Genomic DNA, 22,832 nt, shown 5'->3' with positions numbered 1-22,832 from the left:
GAATAAATAAAATAAAAGTTTTCCCCCATACTGTAAATTTACACTTTTTTTCTTAGTCAGAGCCCTATGAGTAACCTCTAAAAAATACAAATCACGACTTTAGAACTGCTCTTACAGAACAATGTAACCGTATCTTTTAGTAGATTGCAGAAGTCACAAGCAAGACTACCAAATAGCAAAAGCAATTTCAAAAATGATCTAGTAATCCAGGCTGTGGAGGAACTGGGACACACATACCCCCCTCCAAAAGACAGAACAGAGGGACAGACATAGATCTAAGAATCAGAGATAGTACCTTGTCTGTTTTATCTACTCAGAAAATTGAATAAAGTCTTACCTGATAGTTGAGGGCTTTTGTTTCCCTGGGAGCTGCTACGACTGGACTTGCTGCCTTTTCCTTTAGTAGGTCGTCTCCTCCTTCCTGAAAGGGGTGCAGCTGGGGGAATAATTACTGCAGGTGGGGCCTTTCCCAATTTCATGTATAGTGACTCAATCTCCTGCTTCTGGCGACTCTGCAGCTCCTGGATCTCTTTAAGGTGCCTAACAAGTTACCAAAGAGTTTGACTTACAAAAATTATATGTATATACATGCATGCATACAATCCCTCCCCTCCAGTCAAGCTTGACCAGCTTCTTCGGTCAAACTCTCATTAACATTTAAGAAAGGTGGAAATAAATCTTTTCCACAAATAACCACTGAACGCAGATGGCAGAACACTTGCCATTTTCCACTGTGCTCTAACCCTGGCTAGAATTCCAACACAAAGGCCCCAGTGTTGTAATCATAAAACCAGGATAAATGGAAGTACAAACAGGAACATACACCTACTGCAGAAGATCAAATCATTCAGCATTAAAATGCTACAGGAATAGCTAGATTACTCATTTTCTGAGACATATGGCCTTGGAGACTTCTACATTTGTATTACCTTAGGTGGTTTTTTTTCAGAGCAGTTGCATACAAAAGATTTAAAATTGCCAGCTGCCCTAAAAAAAGTTCAACTTCCAGTATAAATAAATTAGTAGGTCACATTACTTGACTTCTAAATTTTTTTCTAAGCCAACAAGGATTCTTCAGGAAAAGGAAAACCATTAGAAATGCAGAGCTGTGTGTCATTTTCAAATGAGACACCACTTTTCCCACTAACTACTAAATTTCAGTGATACGCAAAAGCTTCTACATATCTGCAGTCTTATCCACAGTGCAGCAATCACTCTACATATAAACACATACAACAAGGTTACAGGTTAGAAAATTCAGTACAGCAAACATGTATATACCTTTTTTGTTATAACTGTATACTACTTTCCCACTAAAGAATCTTACTTCCCACATAAACACTGACAAAGCGTCCTGATACTTAGCAAAGGTTGAGGCTCTTAAAGAAGTTCACTTTTGTTCTTTGTGAAAAGTAAAGTATAGATGGAATTCATATTAATCCTATTACATATATTTCATACGTGACCACACAAGGAAAAAAGCCTTACTTCTCTCGTAACCGACGGAGTTCCAATTTCAAGTCTTCATCTTCAATATCTGACTCATTGTCACTGCTCATGTAGGAAGAGTTGAATGAGTTGCTAAGGCTCTGAACAGGGAGGCTGATCTTCGACCCCAGGGGCTGGAGGGAGTCTGGGCTCCCTGAGCCGTCATCCAAATCCTTAGCCAACCCGCTTAAGAAAGCAGCCTCCGGTTCAGAGGACGGACCGTTCATGTGTGGGGACTGCCTTGACTCCAACTCTTTCTTCGGAGCTGCAGCTGAAGAAGCAACTTGTTCCAAGCCCACAGAGAGAGGAAGAGTCATTGGCTCCTTCTCTGCACAGCTGACCTCATCCTGAGTCTTTAACACCGAAAAGCGCCCCACTTGATCCGTTGTTGTTGTTACCTGAAAGCGCCCAACCTTAGTAGGCTGACCAACATCTACTGGTAATTGCAGCACAGGAACTGTCTGAGGAATGCCATCTACCACATCCAAGGAAGAGTCAGCGACAGCCTCGCTTTTCCGACTGCCAGCCTGCTTTACCAGTGTACTCTCTGGGCTACTGCCAGAAAGAGATGAAGAATCAGTGGAGGTGGTTTCAAATTGCACCGGCTTAGTTTCAGGTTTGTCACCCTCTTTTAGCACATCATCCACTGCCACGGATACCTAGAATAGAAATGCAATCATGCAGACTTTCTTAGTTCTTCCTTAACATGATCCTTTTATTTACCGAACAATAAGATGCATGTGAGAGAGGGAAAATAACTTGTTTCCTTGGTATGCCACAAAGCAAGCTACTGCATCCCTCCAAGTAAGACACTGCCACACAAAATAGTACTTCTAAGCAATCTGGAGGATTCACTCCAAGAAACATAGCAAATTCAGAGGGGACTTCCTTCACAAACAGGACATAATACAGCGAACATCCCAGCATTGTTAGCTAAAAAGCAGCTAACACTAAAGACCAAGGCCAACAGTTACACAGCTAAGGCCTGACATGATGAAATGCTATATTCACAACTCTAGACCTACATAATCTAGTGCAATCTCTGCCCTGAATGAAAACACCATCTGCACAAAGCACTGCATTCACAAGCTCAACATGGACATTTTCTCCAGACAGAAAAGCCCACCATGAGGCACACTGAGCAGGCACTACACAGGAACTGCTCCAAGATCCTGTACCAACAACCAAATCAGTTTAACATCTCCTACCTGAAACCGTCCCATTTTAAGAACACCTGCTCCTGCTGTGGTAGCTGTAGCACTGCTCTCTCCACCACAGGATGCTGAAGCTAAGGAAAAGGAGAATGGTATTAAGAAGAAAATGAGCAATATATTATTTGAACTCCAACCATTTCTTTTTATCTACTTCAAACTCAACTGTCAGTTAAGTCCTAACAGGCTTTTGCATTCATGGAGCCTGACCTCTTTTTTTTCAATTTTGCCATATAGAACATCAAACTGCAAGTATTTTTCTACAAAGTTTCCCTGCACAGTATACTTGCCAAAAGTGCACTTTTAGATAGCAGTAAAAAAAGCACGCTGATTCAAACAAGGATGTGAAATAGCCAAAGAATAAAAAACAGAACTGGAATTTATGTAAGAAAAAGCTTATTTTAATTCAATACCCACAATGACTACCTAACTTTCACAAATGCTGGGGACAATTTATTAATATAAAAATGGTAAGTTGAAGAAATGCTATAAACCACATTTACTCAAAGCAGTCTATCTGAAGCTTTCAGAGCTGGATTCTCAGGTGTCAGCTCCTAATTTTGTTGCTGTATGCACTGGCAGTATAAGGTTACAAAGCTGAGAAATAACATTCTGGTTTTAAATCAGTTCTATTGGACAACTTGCTGTGCTTATTAAGCAACTTCCCAGTTTGTTTACTTTTACCTTCAAAACTTCAGCAGGCAAAACCCAACTCATTTTCTAGCAGACAAATGAGTTCTACAGTATAGTTCACTACCAACATACCAAAATGGGAATATTTTATTTTCCTACTGGTTTTATTAGCTTTTGCAGGTTTGTCATTGAACTTCAGAGGCACATGCAAGTTAAATAATGTTTACTAGATAGCTCAGAAATAATTTTAGTACCACATCAACAGTTTTTTTTAAAAAAGATTTTTAAAATTAAAACAATTAGGAGAATACTGACAGGAAACTCTCAACTATTTTGCAAGCTGTTGGGTCCCCCCCACCCACCCCCAACAATTACACTTGGTTTAGATCTGAAAGTCATTGATCATTCAGACTTCAATTGTTGATCATCCAGTCAACCTTCAGTTGTTCTAAAGCAGCCAGAAGGGAGTCTGGTTTTCCTACTACCTTTCTTAAATTTTTGGTAGTTTAACTTTCATTTCTCTATTTAAATAGAAAGGAAACACTCTTAGGTGAAGGAGAGGTATCCTACACATTGAACACAACACGATGATGCAAGATAAGTCTTACTGTTGTTGCTGAGAACATAACACGTGACAGAAAACAGATCCTTCAAATCCTGAAGCTGTACCTTAGCAGCATACTGGAGATTCTTTACAAGTCTTAATTTAGCATTTTGGACAGCTTTAAATCCTAAATGAGTGACTATAATATGCATATACGTCATTCCCCTCTCATGGACTACAGTGAAAATTTTCAGCCTAGTTACTAAAAACTAATACGATCCTTAAGAAATTGTCATTGTATGACTTACTGAAAAAGGCTCTATCCTTCCAAGTTACTAGTCTGTTCAATTTTGGATTATATCTCCATACTGAGAAACCATCTAAAATAATCAAGGCTGTCTTACCATCCTTCAGAGACTGTGTTGCTGTGGACACCAGCCCGGTAACCGTTGTAGATGCTACTGAGGGCACAGACTAAAGGTTCAAGGGGGAAAACAAAATAAAATTAAATTAAAAGAATTGGCAATTTCATTGAATGTCAACAAATCCACCATACTGCATACCACACAATCTTTTATGTCCACTAGGGTCAAAGTATGACCCACGACAAGACAAATGCAGAGTTTTTAACCTCCAAAGCAAGCAGTATCAGCAAGACATTTTGCATGCCGTACTACCATGAGGCTGTCAGCAGAACACCCATTTCTGCTCTGCAAAAGTAATGCATAAGTAGCCACTTGGAGATCACAATGTCAATTATTATCTTCATTCTATAACAAAGTTTATTATTATAGTCTTCTAAAATTTCAGGTCCCTACTTTAAACATCCCTCCCAAATTAAGAGTGACATATCACGTACTGCTTGTTTAGTGCTCTTCCCCCTTATTCCATAGCCACTTTTCCTTCTCATTTGGTGACATTAATGACATCACCAGAAAAGCTGGATTAAGAACTAATACCAAAACCAGCCTCAGGAAATACGTAATCTATTGCAACATACAGATTTTTCCTGTTTTGGTTGACTCAGTCCCACGAACTGGAAGATGACTCGTCAGTTTTATTTTTAAAAGTCTAAAGACTGGTGTAGTGATATTAAAAGCAGTGACCTAAGAGCATGACCTTGAGAAAACACTGCAGTTTTTCAAGACTACTAAACTGCCAACATTGCAAACGTACACAGGCAGGAGCAGATGTCACTGGAACAGTCTCTGGACTAAGGGTTCTTCTCAGCTTAGCATCCAGATCTTCCAGTGGCTGTTGGGACTGAGAAAGGAAAGAGTAAACAGCTGTCCCAGCTCAGGAGAAATACATCACATTTGAGAAACAGCCATATTTAATACTAAAATTTAAAGCAGTCAGTACAGCTTTGACATTTCTACCATGTTCCCTTCCTACATGTTTACATTTAACATGTATAGCACAGTAAGACTGGAAACAATTTAAGCAACATATTTGGTAAAAAACAGAAAAGAAGCATTAACTGGAACTTCTGGTTTTCCTAAAGTTAGCATGAAATTTGCATTCCTGCTTTTAAGAACTGAGTAAATATGCTGCAAGCCTCCAAGTTCTACATTTTTTGGTTGGATAACAGAGATAATTTGTATTATGGAATATCTAAAATCTTGAAGAAAGTAAGTCAAAGAGAAGAAAAAAAAAAAATCAAAAAGATGCCATAATTTCAAAAGCAAGCATGGATAAAGCAAGAGTGAGGATAACACAAATTTAAATTAAAAAACAAAACAAAAAAAAACCCCAACCACACACTTACAAGTTCCCTCAAAGAAGCTATCTGGATGGATTGACTTGAAGAGGAGGAAGGAAGAAAGGCAGAACCTCTCTTATTACTTAGATTTCAGCTGTTTGAGCAGGCAATATTTTTCAAACTTGGCCAACTGAAGTGGTGAGGGGAAGAGAATAAAAATACCTAAAAATATCTTAAAGATAAGAAAAATTTGGATTCACTCAAAATTAATAATTAAGGCCATATCCGTAAGATGCATAAGGAAGAAGAAAGTGTTGGCAGATATCACTAAGTTACAATTCTGACCCTATGGAGTAGAAATTTCCATCCAAACTTCAGCATCACTAATCTTTCCATGTCTTTCATATTAAAAAGCTAGATCTGTTTTTAGAACTGAAGCTAAGGTCACAGCAACATAAAAACATTACCTTCCACTTTCAAAAACTGAAAGTTAGAGGTACACAATAGCATAAAGATGCTTTCAAACAGGTTGCCAGGATGACAGTCTTCCTGAATTGTGGATTTCAAAACACAACCAGAAAAAAATCTAAGAACAATAAACCCTGTATCAATTCCATCAAAAAAAAAAAAAGCACAAGAAGATGCAGACTTCTGACTCCATTCAGAAATCCAAATGCTTAGCAGAGAAGTGAGCTAATTTAATTCCATAATACTGTAAAATAAAGAGAACATTTCACCTGAAATACTATATAATTCTCATCACTTATGCTCACAAGAAGATATTTGCTTCAAGTAGTCAAAGAGCTGAGACATCAGAATGATCAGGAAATAAAGATTTCCTTATGGAACACAGGTACCAAAATGAACCTTGAAAAATTAATCTAAATACACTTTAAAAAGCAATTAGGGAATAAACAGAACAGGTATTTAAGACTAAGGAACAAACTGTCCAAAAATGGTCTTGAGATGACATGTACTTTGTCCGCAAATTAGGAGTCTGGTACTAAGGAAAGAAAAAAAAAAAAAAGTTGTGTAATGAGCTACTGACAGAAGCAGTAAGGAAGGAAAGCCTATCTACTTAAAGACAAGCCAGTAATTTTCCAGATAGTATTACGTGATAGCAGCAAATGCTCTCAACAGTCAATTAGATTTGATCCAGTTGGTCTCCTCCAATTTTGTCTCACTCCTAGACAGGCTTTAGAGTTCAAATGAGAAGTAAAATTAGGTAGGCTGTTTGCAAAGGAGCAGAAGCAAGGGACCTATAGTTGTGCCTCTTCCATATGACAAATCCTGCCAGAAATACCTATGACAAACAGGAAGAAGCCTTTTGCAGTGGTACAGTGGCTTGAGTCACGTAAGTGGCTACAAGGGCTTTGAGTTTGGGGGAAAATATTACTAATATACCCAGTTCCGAGCAATGACCATAGAAAGGACTATGAATTTAGCATGACTGATTTTAAACAGCTGCCTCTAGATCCATTTGCTACCCTTGCTCATGGTAAGAACATAGATAAGAATTATCACCAAATTGCTCTCTCTTCTTCAGCAAAACCATGCTTCAGAAAGAACTGGTTGAAAGGCATAAACCAGCTTCTGCCTCCAGAAGTTGGAGGAAAAAAACGTGTTGCTTGCTAACACTATCATCTTATAGCTCTACATAAGTCATTCAGCTTCTTGCTCAGTTTGGAGGCAGAAAATACGCATTTCCTGATTACACACAGGGCAGGAATATGGTCCTCATTCAGCCTGCTAGAAAAACTGCATAAAACCAAACACAGCAGCACTCCTTTCATGACAGGTTTCAAGAGCCATACATTCACTTTCATAGTTTTCTTACATAGAAAGCACAAGTTTCTGCCTTTTCACACTGAATAAGACTTTCCAAGTAGTGGACTGATTCTCATTGCTTACAAAAGATTTAAATATGCTTTAATTAAAAAGAAGAGACAACCAAAAAGTAGTCCTGGACACAGAGGCCACCTGCAAGGACTCCTCGATTAAGGTCACTGGTTTGCATTTGCTCCATCAGATGAAGACCAAGAAGGTGGTAGAGTAGCAATAGACAGGATGAGATGTCAACTTTCAGCACACTGTAACTTAGGTCCGCTAGACTGTTTCCTTCCTAACCTCCAGGACACACTCTACGTAAATCTTAGACCGCCTAAGAGAGATTCTTAACAGATCACAAAATTATGACATCTACTGGGAGAATAAGAGAAACTGCTGAATCAAGATAGAGCTTCTGCATAGAGAGCACTGGAGGAAAAAAGCTGGAAAGTTTAAAAGGGACTATTAATGTCATAACCAACATAAAACTACACAAAAGCAGCTAATATGCCCTGCTGCTCAACTCTCCTCATGTCTTCAGAACCAGGCAATACTATAGTTCTCACATGTGAAAGAAAGAAATGGAAATACTATTCCAATAGTATCTTTGAAGATTAGTACCCTAATACATGTAATTCAGTTTTTATAGTTTTAGCTGTAGAACATGAGCCATGACAGCTCATTAACCAAAGTTGCCTTAGCACAGTTTAAATTTGCAATTTTCTAACACTATTCTTTTGTATGAGTCAGCTTAAATCCTTTCAGATAGAAGTTTTCTCATCAAGCTATTGTAAATCCCAAAAAAGGAACATCTTGCAAAGAACTAAAATTACTTCTAAAGTTTATTTTAAATTCCCTTCCACAGGTAAAACTTGAATTCAAGACCGCCATTGCAAGAGATGAGAGGGAGAATGTTACCAGAGCGTTATGGAGAAGACTTGGTCAAGGTTAGCTCAGTCTGCATTAAAAAAAAATCAGGCCATAATGCTAATAAGTATTGTACAAGTTTTCACGCTGCAGCTATTTTATTGGAATTACTTTAAAATTATAGTTAAGACTTAAGTGAATAATTCCTTTCTATAAAAGGACAGACTCCAATTCAAGTGAAGCTTTTGGACACATATTCTAAGACTATTCACTACAGACTTAAGCCACAGGTAGAAGAGGTTAATACTGTAGGAAGCACACGTACACTGGAAAACACTAGATTTGAGACAAAAGCACTCTGAGCCTTAAGAAGGCACCACTACGTACTCACTTGAATCCTATCTTCTTTACAGGTTTGAATATAAAATTGGGGTGATAATTCTGTGCCAAGTGTACTTTAATACAATTCTATAGAAAGTCATCTTTGTGTTTATTCACGAACTTCTTTCAAAAGCAGCACAACTCTACCTCATGGTCTCATGGGTTTTGTTCAGTTATTTTTTCAGCTTTTCTTTGCATATTGAAGTGTAGTGTTCCCATGTTACATCTCATTACACAGCATGTAGAAGATCCATGAAACAGTTTTGTCTTAATACAGTTCTTTCAATTATGGGGCAAGGGGCTCATGTGTATTTTTTAGACAGACGTGAAGACCTATTTATTCTTCATGGTCTTGAGCTGATCACCTGTCCAATTTACATACAAAATATCCAAGCTAACTATTGCATACAAGGACAGAATCTGAGCAAGGGAAGCCACTGTTACATTTCAACTCATGTTTATGATCAGGAGCTTCAAATACCTTTTGCAAATCTGAAAGCCTAGTGAAATCACAATGTAGTAAAAGCCGCAAAAAAACCCAGAACAGAAATTCACAACACCAGCAATTTTGCATTTTCATTAACACTTAACTGCAGTATATATTGCTTCCTAAAGAGCTATTATTTTGCTACTATACACTTTTCAAGAAGAAAACAGTTTCAAGTTTTATGCACGTTCACCTGTGTTATGTTTTTAAAAACCCTCTAAAGTTCAGGTTAACACACTAAAAAACCCAAAGCCTGATTAATTGTTCCTGTACTTCAGACACTGAGTACTGCATCCTGAAGGGCAAGCTACATATCCAGTGCTGAAGTGACTCTGGCTACTGCTACAGTTACACAAAAGGGGTTACTCAGTCAAAAGAAAAGAAAAACAAAGGCATTAATAACATGCAATGGAGAGTTTAATCGAAACATGCTCTTTGAAAGGAAAAGCAGCAGATAAAATCTGTCAAGTTGTGTAGCACCTGAGTTAGTGAAGGTCCTGGAAAAGGTGGCAGCGGCTCACTGGATGGAGTGCCAGCCGGAAGTTCAGAACCTACTGGTAGCACCTATGGATAATGAAGAGGAAACGCGAGTCCATCAGACACGGAACAACAGAAGGATCAGATACCAAGCTACAGTCAGTCATGTCATACAACAGAAGCCTCAGCATTTTTTTCTGCAGAGACCTACTTCTTGGAGAGTTAGCATAGAGTCTTTAGGGATTTTTGCAACAAAGCTGGGGGAAGTCGTTTGTTTGCTTTTGTTTTATTTTTTAATCCAGATTATCTTTAAGCAGCCACAATGTCCAGTTTAAACAAGCTGCTGCATCCAGAAACAAAGCATCTTGGCGTTATTATTTTCAAGTCTGCAAGAAATGCTACGATAATTATTTCAAAAAGCAATTAAGTTTCCAAGAAGGGTCCAAGAATGCACTCAATGTCCTTACAACAGATCTATGTTAACTGCCCATTAGCAACAGCAAGCTTCATGCTTCTGACAAATTGATCCAAGCAACAGGACTTGAGAACAGGAACTGTCATGCCTGAGGATGTCTGCACTTGTTGAGAAGCAGATTTCTAGACCTCTCACACCAATCTCTTGATCCATCACTTCTTTTGATCCTGAAGGGTGTTGATGACCCACAGAAGATGACCAGGCCATGCAACTGAGTAGGGGGAAGTCACCCAGGTTATGTGGAAGACGTTAGAGAGACTGGAAAGGTTAGAAGGAGGCATCAAAGCCTCCCTGCCAGGTCAGACAGCACATTCCAGTTAGTTATTTCCATTGTTAGGGAAATGGGAAAATTAAGTGATCCACTACACAATTTGCAGTTCTTATTCTCAACTGGAATCTTGAGGCTTGACCATGACTTTGAAGTTTGAGAAACACATGATAGCCTTATGAGTTATAGCATTGGTCAGCTGGCTTCCCTTGTACAACAGTGAGCACTGCTGGATATGGGTAATTGGCCCAAAGTCTACTCCAGTCCTCAACAAGCAGAACCAGTTCTAGCTTGCAGTCATGTTACCACAGCTTAACTAATGGTTCAAATTGCAGTAATAACTGCCCAGTGCAGATAGACTCCATAGTTATCTATCCTTCCAAAAAAGTTTCAGCAGGAAATACACCAAGTTGCATTACCTCAGCTTTTTTGTGCACTAGGAACATACACATGGACATTACCTGTTCTGAGGCGTGATGAATTTTTAAGCTGTGGTAAGTTAATCATTTAGTTTATAAATAACAGGCAATACATACTTTAAATAAATACATAAGACAAGTCAAAACATGTTTAACTGTCTAGGTTAACAGGTTGGACATAAACAAAATAAAATACAGAGTTTAGTAAACCCCAGAAAACTGAAGCAATAAGCTCCTTAAAGCTCAAAACCAACACAGAAAGTGAAACTAGAATGAAGCTTTGAAAAAAACCAAACTAATTGATAAGTGAAAACTTCAGAGAGGAGGTAGATTTTCCACAACTGGCAATCAAAACCCCCAAACATTTATTACATTTAAACCTAAGCCTTTGTAATTACAAGTTTGCAATTAGCAGGTTTCTAACTGCTCCTGAATCAATACCAGTTTTTATCATTTTCTAATCTTTCTCTTCTAATTCTCAACTTCATTCCAATATAAATGAATGCCTTTGTGTCTAGATTTCCTTCCAACTTCCTTTGCACATATTCCCACTCCTCCATAGTGGAAATTTTCTACTTTGTTTGACTACAAAGAGTACAAGGGAAAGACTACTAATGAATGGAGATGCTAAGCACATTAGCTCAATTCGAGTGGCCTGAAACCGGTTAATAGCAAGGCTGGCTAAAGATGACCAACACAAAGCATTGGTGAGTGGAAAAGAACGTTACAGAAACAAAAAGAAGTGAGTATTAAGGTTTTTGGTTTGTTAAACACCTGAAAGTTTCTTCAACCTATTTCCATTTAACTTTGAAAAGGAAAGGGCTACCAATAGTTTAAAATATTGAAATGCACTGTCTCCCAAGATGGGGAGCCATCTGAAAGAAAATAGGTGGTCTAATTTCACATATTGATACATCTGGTTAGTGAGCAGGTAACAACATCCACAACACATCTCAAGTGGTTACTAGAGGTCATGACTATTATGAAAGAGTGTTTGTTTCAAGAGCATGATTCAGTAAACAAAAAAGTTTGGGTTTGGATATTGAGATATCTTTTAAACTTCTCAAAATTCTGCTTTCACAAATCTAACATTTGGAAGGAAAAGAGCATCCAGGCACCACATAAGCAGCAGAGGACTTTTAAAAAACAAAACAAAAAAAACTTTCAGTCAGGATCACCCTTACCTTCGAGGAACTGGCTAATGATAAGAAGAAAAGCTAAGCTATCCTGACTACTTTGTGAAACATACAACCACCCTTTCTCATTGTAGTGATCATGTACAAGATAAAAAGCTTTTTAAAGCAAGCCTTCCAAATTCTATTTGAAAAAACAACAACAACAAAACCCACAAAAACCGAAACTACAGTTGCTTCACACTGTAGTTTAGGAGTAGGAAAAATTAACAACAACACTAGAGAGCTCTCTCAGAGGCACAATATAGAACTGGACTTTTTTTTCCCCAATACGAACAAAATAAAACACCTCTTGGGACAAATAAAAACAATCAGAGTATAAAACCTTCAGTATTATATTAAATGAAGACACCTCTGCCTGAATAAATATTTTGCTTTATAAAAGGGATTCTGCTCAAGAAGGCTGTTTCCTACAATATTTCAATATTCACACAAATGTTGCATTTCTTACCGGTACCCTGCTAAGAGGGGGCTTTGAAGGAGAGGTCCCTGGTTTCACTACTGCTGTTGCAATGCTGCTCGATGCCGAAATATAGCTGACTGGGGTGATCATTTGCCCAGGAGTGGCAACTGGCGTCAGTACTGGCAAGCCGGTTGACCCAAGAGGCAAACTGCTTGGAGGTATACAAGTGCTAATGGATGTCAGGGGTTTCGTTGGTGCAACAACAGTGGTTGGTATCCCAGGAATAACTGTAGTTTCCATTACCAATGATGTCTCCAGAGATACTGATGGATGCACTGTTCCCACGTTACCATGTTCACTGAAGAGAGACCGTAGCTTTTCTTCCAGGGTCTTTATATCATCAATACCAGGAGCTTTAGACTGAGCATCAGCATCAGCTTCCAGACAGTGAATATGAGGCTGATTAGGTAACGGAGCTGGTTGAGGCTGGCTGTGTATCAAAGTTTGCTGTACTGCAGGCAAGTTAGTGACTGGTTGTGGTAAGACACCAGGTAAGGGAACCTGGGGCAACATGGGTGTTGCACCTGGAATCTGGGGTAGGACAGGTGTTGATGTAATTCCTGATGGGACAAGTAAGGGATGTATCACTGGCTGAGTGACTGAACCACATACACTTGTTGCTACTGAGGATGATAAAGGTGCAGAGATTGGAAGAGATAAGCCAGCTGCATTGCAGAGCTGTGATTTATCCATAGACTGCCCACTCTCAGGTAGTGACTGTGGAGCACTTACAACTGTTGTTTCTGCCAGACTGGAGACAGAGCCACTGCTACTAAGCTGAGGAAGCTGCAAAGCCACATTCTGAGCCAGAGACAGAGCAACAGATGTCTGTGGTGCTGCCATACTACTTACAATCTGAGGAGTAGACTGAGATGTCACAGCTGGTGCAATGACACCAAGACCAGTGACACCAGGAACCTGGGTAGATGGCAGTGCCAAAGACGATGATGTGCTGATACTGGGGGCAATGTCTCCAGTTACTGGCTGAGCAGGCTGGGATGTGGTAGGTAAGGAGAAAGAAGCAGGGGCGCTCACACTGGAAGCGACACCTGTCGATTGCTGTCCAGGTTGTGAGGCTGGAGGTGGAGAAACAGAGCTTGGCACACTTGCACTTGGTGCAACTCCAACAGTTGCACTTTCTGCAGGCAAAGTAACAGATCCTGGAAGAGAAACACCTGTGCTGGAGGGAACAGATATTGAAGAAGCAGCCACAGACACAGGAGGTGCACCGCTGCCCGCTATGGTAGAAAGTGCAGGTGGAAATGGGGGTATTGTTTGGTTGAACACTGGAGGAGCTGTACTAGGTCCTTCTGTCATTTGAGCATGCCCCATCTCAGAGAAAGCTTGCTGCAAGCTCAGTGATGATGCCGAGTGGGAGAGATTCATTCCAGGACCATGCAGTGGAGATGCAGCAACTGGAAGAACAGAAAAATGTGAGTCCACCTGGAAGAGTTCATCACAGTATTATTGTCTATTGCTAGACTAAGACCACATTTACCTCTCAGCATAATAAAAAATTACAAATCCAGGCTTACATTAAAATACAGAATTAAGGTTTCAGAGTCTTGCAGACAGCCCATCAGCATTTTTTTCCCCGTGAATCCCGCATAGTATCACCCAAATTATAATCACTTCTTACCGGCGCAGACAGTTCCTTACTTCCCCAAGTACTTTAAGAGGTCTTTAGGAACAGTTTAGTTAACTAGCTTTGGAGTTTTGATGAACATGCCTTAGCCATCAGATTTTAAGAGTTTAGATAACCTACCCATATCCGGAGTTTCTTTTCCTCCAGGAACAGCAGATGTGAAAAAGCCCTGTTCTTTTAACCGACTCTCAGGGACAGGGCTGACAATAAACCGTCTTCCTGCAGAATGGACAACCTGGGTAAAGGAGCTAGGAGGAACCCCTAAACAGAAAGAAGTTAGATGTTTAGTGATACATAGCTGTAACTAAATACATAACCTGCAATATGGAATGTGCACTCCATCATACAAAATAAAAACTTGGCTGCACCCATCCGCTGAAACAGAAAAAGGTAATTGCCGAAAAAAAATCACAAAAGACTTACCTATTCTTTGTGGCATGGAAGATGTAGGATCTGGCTGTTTGAACTCTAATTTCTGTAAAGTAAGATAAAATTTAAAGTTCTATTCTGAAACAGAAACCCACAAGATAGTTCTTAAAATGCTAGCTTACTGAAATGTGGGCATTTAAGGTAAGCAGTACCTTGGACCCAAGCACCATTATCAAACTAGTGGAATTCTGCCCACATAAATGTCAGCTACAGTGCTTTTACAGCTCCTCAGCTTAGTGACTGTCAATATAACAAATGGATCTAAACACTCTTTTGTTAATAGGAAGTCCAACTGATTTCCTTAAACATTCCACAGATAAATGGATGTTTCAAACTAGTTCTGGGTGGAAATAAGGCAGAGATTCAGGAAATGTCATGTTTTTATTCCCAGCAACCAGTTTCAAAACCTGTGGTTCCTAACTGAGCCATCCAATATCTTAGTAGCTCACTGGGTAGAGGGCCTGAGTCCAGGCTCTCTGTGTTTAGTGAGAGCACGGGGCTAGCAATTTTAGTGTCCTACCTCATAATAACCTCAAATCCAAGAAGCCTCAGCATTTAAGATTGTCTGTTTAGTGGACTGTTAGGAGATTCAGCAGCTTCAGAAGCGTTAGAACACGTCAAAAAGCAAGAGGTCTACGTTTTTTAGCTTTCTAAATGAATTTCAGGCTCTCACTGATACAAAGCTTTCTCTGTTTGTCTTCTCATTTAATTATTAAGCTTGGTATTTCTCAAGAAAGGAAGTTTCTATTTCTAGCTGTCTCTACTCATAAAACCATACCACCCAAAATGGAAAATAGAAATAGCTAAGGCAATCTATCCTTTACGTACCTGCGATCCTGGAAAGAAGCCATCATCTTTTGTCCGCATACTCTCCAAACCCTGATCACCTTCTGGCTCCACACTTACATCCTCACTTAGCATTTCATCTGCTTTCTCAATAATCTCTCGTACCTGTTCTACGAATGAGTCTCTCTCGGTTGCTAAAATAAACTCATTTTGCACCTGTAAAGAGAACAAAGCAACAATAATTTTCCACAAATTATTTCAAAACAATGTACTGAATAACCATAATTTACTCTTGGTGTTACTGTTCCTATGCACAAGATAAAGATGGCAATACCTCAGAGAAAAAGAACTGTTTCTAAAAATTATCCCCCAGCACAGAATTATTTGCCCTGGTTTATTCTTTGCTGTGAAACAACATTCAATCTCGCTTCTTCATCAGACTGTCACCTCAATCTTTGCTAAGCACAGTGAAATTTAGAATTAGCAGCCTTATCTTACTGCAGTTCCTCCTATCTAATGTAATGTACATTTCAGTTGAGAACAACAGCAAAAGACTCAAAGCTGAAGTTTAAATTTTAAAGATCTAGCACTGCTTGCTCTTAGAAAAGCAAACAGAATATGTTTAACCTGGCCCTTTCAGAAAGTTGTTTGCAGTGTTTCAAAAAACTAGACTGCAAAAAACCATTAGCAGGTTTACTTGATAAAACCACAATTCTAAGGTAAAAGCTGACACAAATTTTCACGTGAACTGAACATGCAATATTAATTGCCAGTTTGGTATACGACTGTGCCCAGAGTTTCTAGTTGTGCTTGCATACCAGTAAGGTGAGCACATGCCATGCTGCATGGAAGAACAATTCTGAAACACAAATGAGAAAGTAAGACTGCTTATATTACTACTGTGATTAAGACTGGATTCCATTCTTCATCTCTCAACGTATCTTACCATAATTGAAGCTATTTCCTCAGGATTGTCACCATCCAAATCAAATTTGAAAGTAACCATTTTCCGATTGTGTGTCTCTAGCTGGCATTCCACTACCCGATCACCTTTATTTGAAACCTAAAGCAAAGAAAACAATAGTTCAAAACCAAAAGCATGAGCATCTAAGACTTTTGCTTTAAAGCTCATGGAGACAAACCAACAGTACTGGTCTAATACAAATACATTCTCTCCTTCCAGCCTAATAAATGGTGCCATATACAGCATCATCTTTTCTGAGGATATATCAAATATTCTGCAATAGGCTGTGGGATCACTGGTGGCTAAGCAAGTCAATTTTGCCATATCTAATGCTCCAAAAAACTCTTAATAGATGATGTTTTGAATGCTGAGTCCAGAAGCAGAAGATAGCTTGTAGGCTTTGGGCAGGGCAGGGGGGCACAGAACAAGACCACAGAACACACACATTCCTCAAAGGAAAAGAAACTTTTTGAAGCTCAAAAAAGGCATCATCACTACCAAATTGTCACTAAAATAAAAAAATACTCACATTTAGAATTCTCAGTTTCGGCCTAGCAGTCTTCTCATGGCGAGAGCGACTGCGGACAGATCTCCGCATATGACGTTTAGTAGTCCTCCCTTCGTGCCTTCCGCTAGAAGCTGGAACATTCTCATTGCCATCACTCAATCCTGAAGCAACATCAGAATGTGCACTAAAAAAAAAAAAAAAAAAAAAGCAACTTCACATTAGAATCCATGCACTCCATAACTGCAACAATACAGTTTACCCTGCCAGGTGGTATTCTTTTCTGCATAGCAGTAGATGTCTGTTAATCACAGAGTAGGGGAGAAGAGTCCTGTCAACACTTAAGGTTGCTTGAATAGCAATTCTAATAGTAATTATTTAGCTACATATCTCTTGCAAGCTGAGTTGTACGAATTTATCTTCTGAATATGTTTTTAAGCTATTTGGAGTTTGAGTTCTGTTTAAGTGCCAAAAGGACAGAAAAAACATCCCTTATGATCCATTTGACATGACAAAAAAGGATTAGAAGTTAAATCACTTACTCCCTCCAAACCCTGCTGTAAATCAAAACTTACTCCACCTCTCATAAGCCTATTTTTCCTCTAGGAAGTTTATTTCCTCACATCCCCAAGAACACTCTCAGTGAAAAAAAAAATCCCTGGTGAAAAAAGATACCTAAAGATCATCCAAGGAAGAATAATTAACACATGAAATTGAAATTCAGTTTGGTGAAAAGAAAACAATGCTTACCTATCCATAGAGGAAGCCAAAGGGGTAGACTGAGCAGGCTGTGTTCCTGGAAGGGTCTCTGAAGGAGCAGTCTGCGAGACTCCCTGAGAACCCTATGGATAGAAACCTACATCAAGAACCCCCACAAAGAACACCATTCCTTTTCAAGTAACCCAGTAGCCTTCAATGTTTCCTCCCAAATCAGTTGTAAAGCTAAAAGCACTCCCCGTCACCTGGGGAGGGGTAGGGAGAGGAAATCAGCCATCCTTTCTACTGCTATGTGTCACTACAGTTTGCCATGCAGCCACAGTCTTTATAACAGAATGTGCAAAAAAGTCAAGCCAATGCAGCACACAGACAATTCAAATTCTCCCTAGCAAGAACGACGCTGCAGAGAACAGGCATAACAAGAGATTCTCAAAGGCTATCGGTTGCAGTTTGTCTTTGATATGGCAAAAATATTCTACGGTTACTAGCAAGAAGTGAAGTGTTAACAGGTTTTTGCCTGCAGGATGCACACTCACTTCCCAACAGAACAGCCAGTGGCAACAAGGTCCCCACATTGGCATGACATTCTGCTGTAAGAAAAAGGTCATTTGAAATATTAATTTCAGACTGAAGACAAGCATGGAAGGGATTAGTTCCCCACACACATACATTGTTGCATAATTCAAACACCCTAAATGTATTGTTACATTATAGTCAACATATTTACCTCCAACGCTGCTTGCTGCGAGGAGGCAGATGAGGCCTGTTGTGCTAAACTCACTGTAGGCTGGGGCACTTGAACCTGTCCTCCTAGGCTGCCCATGGGAACTAAAACGTTCTGCTCCACATACGGCTGCACAACAGGAGCAAGATAGCCTGGCTGAGCCATTGCATCTGTGGGTAAGGGAGGGGACAGCACAGCAGAAGGAATGCTAACAGAGGCCACAGCAGAGGAAGATGCAACATTCGAGTCCCCTGGGTACTGAGGCGGCAGCCGAGATGGGAAGCCCTGTAATAGAAATAAGGGAATCAAGTCAGTGAATGTCAGAGCTAATTAGGTAATGAGAGGGAAAAAAAAAAAAATATCCGTTTCAGGGGCATGTTCCAACCTTCTGTACTTGTTCAGGCATTCCCAAAATCTTCCCAGAGAAACAGAGCAAACTGCTCACATAGCCAAAGCTCAACTTGCAAGTCAGCATGCTTGAACAAGCAAATTCCCACTCAAAGTTCCAAGTCTTAGGCAAAACAACCTTCATCTCCCAACTCTCGTGGTTGCCTATTTGGCTTAGTATTTTAAGGCCTGAGACTTGAACTGAGTTTGAAGAATTTTCAGGCTGAACAGCTACTGCTCAGATGATGTTATGCAGCTGCTGCTGATTCTTGAGACTAATAGCAAAAACACTCCTGTGTTCTCCCTGTCCTCTTGTGATGAGCTGACCCAAGAACCAAGGAACATTCCTACACACTGTTTCTGTTCTACAGCATCCTTATAATCCCAGTACAGAATTTCTATATCTACACAATTTTTGTTCTAGAAGAACAATCATATGCTCAGTCACTATTTTTGTCACTATTCAGATTGCCATTTTTACAGTCATCACACAAAGTAGCTGAAGCAGTCTGTGCCCAGTCTAGCATTTCATGACTAGCATCAGGTACTTACGTGACATTCAAGATCCATCCGTCTGATGTATTTCTAGAAAATCCATGTCCGTCATCCCCCCCACCCCTTCCCAGACTTGGAATGAAATACTGACATTACTGAATATGCTGCCATTTATTTTCTTTCCAACATGCATCTCATTTTAAAAATTACAATCCCCCCCCCCCCCCAAGTTGACAGACCTCTTGTGTATATAGCTGTTCTCTTTCACACAGTGATTGAAACACTGGACAAACAAAAGTCCTGCACTATGATTCTGTCATTTTAGACAAATTCCATTGCCAAATCTGAAAAGCTCAAAACGCCAGGGTGTCCAAGGAGTGGTTAGGGTGGGGTTTTTTCCCCTCCTTAAAATGGTCCTTTACCACACAACAGAATTCATCTTGGTGGCTTAATGGCTCTCTTATGAGAAGTCAGTTGGCCAGGGTACACCGTTCAGATCTGGTACCTTAGAGGAACAGGTAAAAATGTGGAGAAGAGCTCTGCTGGCTTGCAACAATACCTGGTAAAGAGCATCTCCAGCAGGAAGCGAAGCTTCAGCAGCTTGTCCAATGCTGACCGGCAATCCCACGGACTGGACAGCCGGCTGTAGGAGCTGCGGGAGAACCTGGCTGGGCAACTGAGCCACAGGCTGCATCAGTGCGGGAAGCTGGCTAGGGACAACAGTTGATCCTACAGGGACAGCGGTTGCTGCAGCAGATGTTGCCAGCGTGAGCAATGGCTGATTCATGCCAGCTGCCATTGAAATGGGCAGTGACTGGAAACCTGGCTGAGCCACTGACACATGAGGAGCTGCTACAGGCAACTGAGAGACTGAGAACTGGGGAACCATGGAAGTTGGCAAGGGCTGTCCCATGGGTAGAAAATGAGAGCCAATGGGGACTGATGGGGCAACTGAAGGCTGAGGGAGAGAAGGTGCTGCAACAGGTAATTGAGGCTCGCCTTGGATGATCGACACTGGTTGGGAAACAGGAAGCTGGGGAGGTAAAGAAAATAGAGATAGATTTTTTTTTTTAAAGCAGGGTTGCAGAAAGCAGAGTTTTTACACATTAGTCAAAGAAAGAATTATTCAAGTTACAGCACTCTGTTAAAGTGGGTAGGGAGCACAGTTGGCAGAGTGGCTGGGAAGTTGGCTGGAGTTCCAAAAGGTCCTCACTTCGCAACACTTCCCCTGAAGAACTCAACAGGCTCTTGAAACAGACACCCACAGAGGGTGAAAGAGCAACATTCAAACGCCCTGAAGCACTGACTTGTGCATAAACAGAATCCAATTCCCCTCAACTCTGTCCCCAGAGCCAAGCCTGCCTTCTCACAGGAAAGAAGTGCAAATCTCTCAACAAATCTGCCAGCTATGGATATGGGGACTACAGCAACGGAGAACGAAAAGCCACTGTGCCAGCATTCAGAGAATGGCAGGGGATATGTCAATTAAAGCCAGCGAACGATGCAACTGGAAAGGCAGTTTAGATGAACAAGCAACAAAACAACAATTTTAAAAACAAAATCAAGGCTCACATGTTCAAGATAGAGATATGAGCCAAAATGAAGTAATACTCAGTAACAGAAGCTTCTTGACCAGGGAGTAAAGGAGAAGAGCTGAATAAGAAAGATGACAGAGTGGAGAAGGCAGTCCTTATGGTTCACTACCTAAATAAGTGAACATGTTTTACCCACATAATGGTGCAGAAGATAGACGTTGTATGGGAAGCAGAGAAATGACAAGTTCCTGAAAATCCATTCATAATGTACCATTCATCAATATGCCTCATTATATTTTTGACAATTTAATGATGTTTGTACATGGAAGTGCTATCCCTCCCTCAAATTACTCACGATGGCCACATGTGAAAGAAAGGATTTCCAACACACTTTCCAACAAAATTTGACAGTTGTAGTACACTAAGAATACTATTATCTGGATGAATGTTTTGGAACCTTTAGAAAAGATGACAAAAGTGAAAGTAGCAGCATGTTGAATTTGCCAGCTGTGAAGAAGAAAAGTATCTTCTGCTAGAAAGAAGAATTTTGTTTACCTGTGTCCCAGCTGCTGCCTGAGGCATTGGCATAATCTGTGAAGTTTGAGTTTGAGAGACAGTTTGTGTGGGAGTGGCGCCAGCAGAAACTGACGACTGCTGCAGCTGGTATTGTCCAGGCTGTTGGGAAGAGGCTGGCTGCTGTGCATTCTGTAGTAGGGAAAAGAGGCAGAAGCTATTTTTTCCCCCAACAGAAGTTTTTAAAGCATATCCTATTTAAATTCTACTTTTTACTCCTTCATAAGTGACATCAGTGGTTCTTCTGAATATGCTGAGTCAATAAGCTTTAGCAATTACTTATTAGCATTACTAATACAACTCCATTTATCAGCCCCAAATCTTGCAACAGAATCATTTCACCTGTGAAAACAAGAATGAAGATTCTATGAAGGAAGAAAAAGCAGTTAAGAGAAGAGAATGTCGCAGAAGATAGTATTTCCAGTTAGAAGAAATCATGAGAATGAAGTCTGCCTGTCTAGACTTGCAAATCCTGATATGCCTTCCCTTGAATGGGGCCACCACTGCAAGCTCAGGTGGAAGTTGGGAAGGACAGACACGTGAAAACAAGCATTAACATGATTCTAAAAATAATTTTCAGAAAGTCAATGAAATTAATCTCATAGCACGTTAAATTTGGTGAGAACCAGAGGATTCCTTCGCTTTTGTCCAAAACCATGGGTTGAAGGGGGAACAGAGGTAGTCAATTGGCCTTAAAGAGTCATCAGAATCCCATACTAGAAGTATTTTAGTCCTGGGCTTACGAACTGTGATCTTACCTGCTGAGTGTGTTGGGTGGGCTGGGATGGCACTGATGCACTGCTTGAGGCTGACTGGCCTTGCACCTGTGTCTGGAGGAGGAAAAAAAAGACAGAGAATCAGCTTAAAAAACCCCTGTGGTTCCTGCAGCAGGCAGTTAAAAATCTTTTCTGCCTGGAATGATCTGGTTAGAATAGGTTTCTAGCTGTCATTTTGGACAAGCAGTCCTTTTGGCCAAATTCCATTACGAAAACCAGAACAAAGCAGAGCAATCTGGAAAAGTACCAAACTCCATTTTAAGTCTTCCAAAACAACCAATACAGAAAGTCTTTGCAACCCACATGCCCCTCAACATGAGACAGATCAGCCTACCATCTGCTTCTTCCACCGATGATGCTTTAAGAGCAGGATGCCTTGGTATGATAACTGGAAATAGATGCATTAATTTTTACCTTTACATGTGTTCTAAACACAGTTAGGTGGGGGCATAGAAGGAGGCTAGAAGGAAATAAAACTGTTAAAAAAATATCAAAGATATACAGAATTCTAGACCAATAACAAAGTACTCGGTACACATACATGTCTTGAGTTCCCTTTGAGAGGCATGTCAAAATACAGGCTAGAAATTTCCAGACTCGCTACCATTCAAAGTCTACCAAAAATTGGATATTGAAGAATATGGGGGTTCATGTTCTAGCTAAGACAGAATTTTTGAATAAGCAACGAAAAAAATGGATGAGTGGCATAGAAATGAATGTGGAAGATGTAGAGGAAAATGGAATGGATTTTCATTATTATTTTTGTGGCTGACATTTTTTTATCAGATCCCAGGGTTTTCATGATTGTTTTTCTGACAGTTATATTTCTTTATGAGCTCCTGGGAGACAACTAGACAAAGA

General features: G+C 40.1%; 1 protein-coding gene across 12 annotated transcripts in view; it reads right to left on the bottom strand.

Annotated features, from left to right (window-relative positions):
- Nucleotides 1-22,832, bottom strand: part of WNK1 (WNK lysine deficient protein kinase 1) — a 107,349-nt gene that overhangs the window by 11,481 nt on the left and 73,036 nt on the right. For 7 of the 12 annotated variants that reach the window (XM_069807670.1, XM_069807673.1, XM_069807672.1 and 4 more), the window contains 17 exons: nucleotides 21,954-22,025; nucleotides 21,178-21,327; nucleotides 19,647-20,120; nucleotides 18,209-18,490; nucleotides 17,515-17,606; nucleotides 16,789-16,951; nucleotides 16,242-16,358; nucleotides 15,338-15,511; nucleotides 14,504-14,555; nucleotides 14,201-14,341; nucleotides 12,424-13,850; nucleotides 9,621-9,704; nucleotides 5,053-5,139; nucleotides 4,281-4,350; nucleotides 2,697-2,776; nucleotides 1,489-2,147; nucleotides 338-540 (listed from right to left, as the gene is read on the bottom strand). In XM_069807670.1, coding sequence (XP_069663771.1) covers nucleotides 338-540; nucleotides 1,489-2,147; nucleotides 2,697-2,776; nucleotides 4,281-4,350; nucleotides 5,053-5,139; nucleotides 9,621-9,704; nucleotides 12,424-13,850; nucleotides 14,201-14,341; nucleotides 14,504-14,555; nucleotides 15,338-15,511; nucleotides 16,242-16,358; nucleotides 16,789-16,951; nucleotides 17,515-17,606; nucleotides 18,209-18,490; nucleotides 19,647-20,120; nucleotides 21,178-21,327; nucleotides 21,954-22,025 — 4,327 coding nt within the window. The remainder of the gene's footprint in view (nucleotides 1-337; nucleotides 541-1,488; nucleotides 2,148-2,696; nucleotides 2,777-4,280; nucleotides 4,351-5,052; nucleotides 5,140-9,620; nucleotides 9,705-12,423; nucleotides 13,851-14,200; nucleotides 14,342-14,503; nucleotides 14,556-15,337; nucleotides 15,512-16,241; nucleotides 16,359-16,788; nucleotides 16,952-17,514; nucleotides 17,607-18,208; nucleotides 18,491-19,646; nucleotides 20,121-21,177; nucleotides 21,328-21,953; nucleotides 22,026-22,832) is intronic. The other 5 variants (XM_069807680.1, XM_069807681.1, XM_069807671.1 and 2 more) reach the window with 4 other exon arrangements.

This window comes from Haliaeetus albicilla, chromosome 19, assembly GCF_947461875.1.
Source record: "Haliaeetus albicilla chromosome 19, bHalAlb1.1, whole genome shotgun sequence".
Classification (NCBI taxonomy): Eukaryota; Metazoa; Chordata; class Aves; order Accipitriformes; family Accipitridae; genus Haliaeetus; species Haliaeetus albicilla.
Note: the sequence above shows the minus strand (reverse complement) of the source record. Positions and strands in the feature narration are given on the sequence as shown.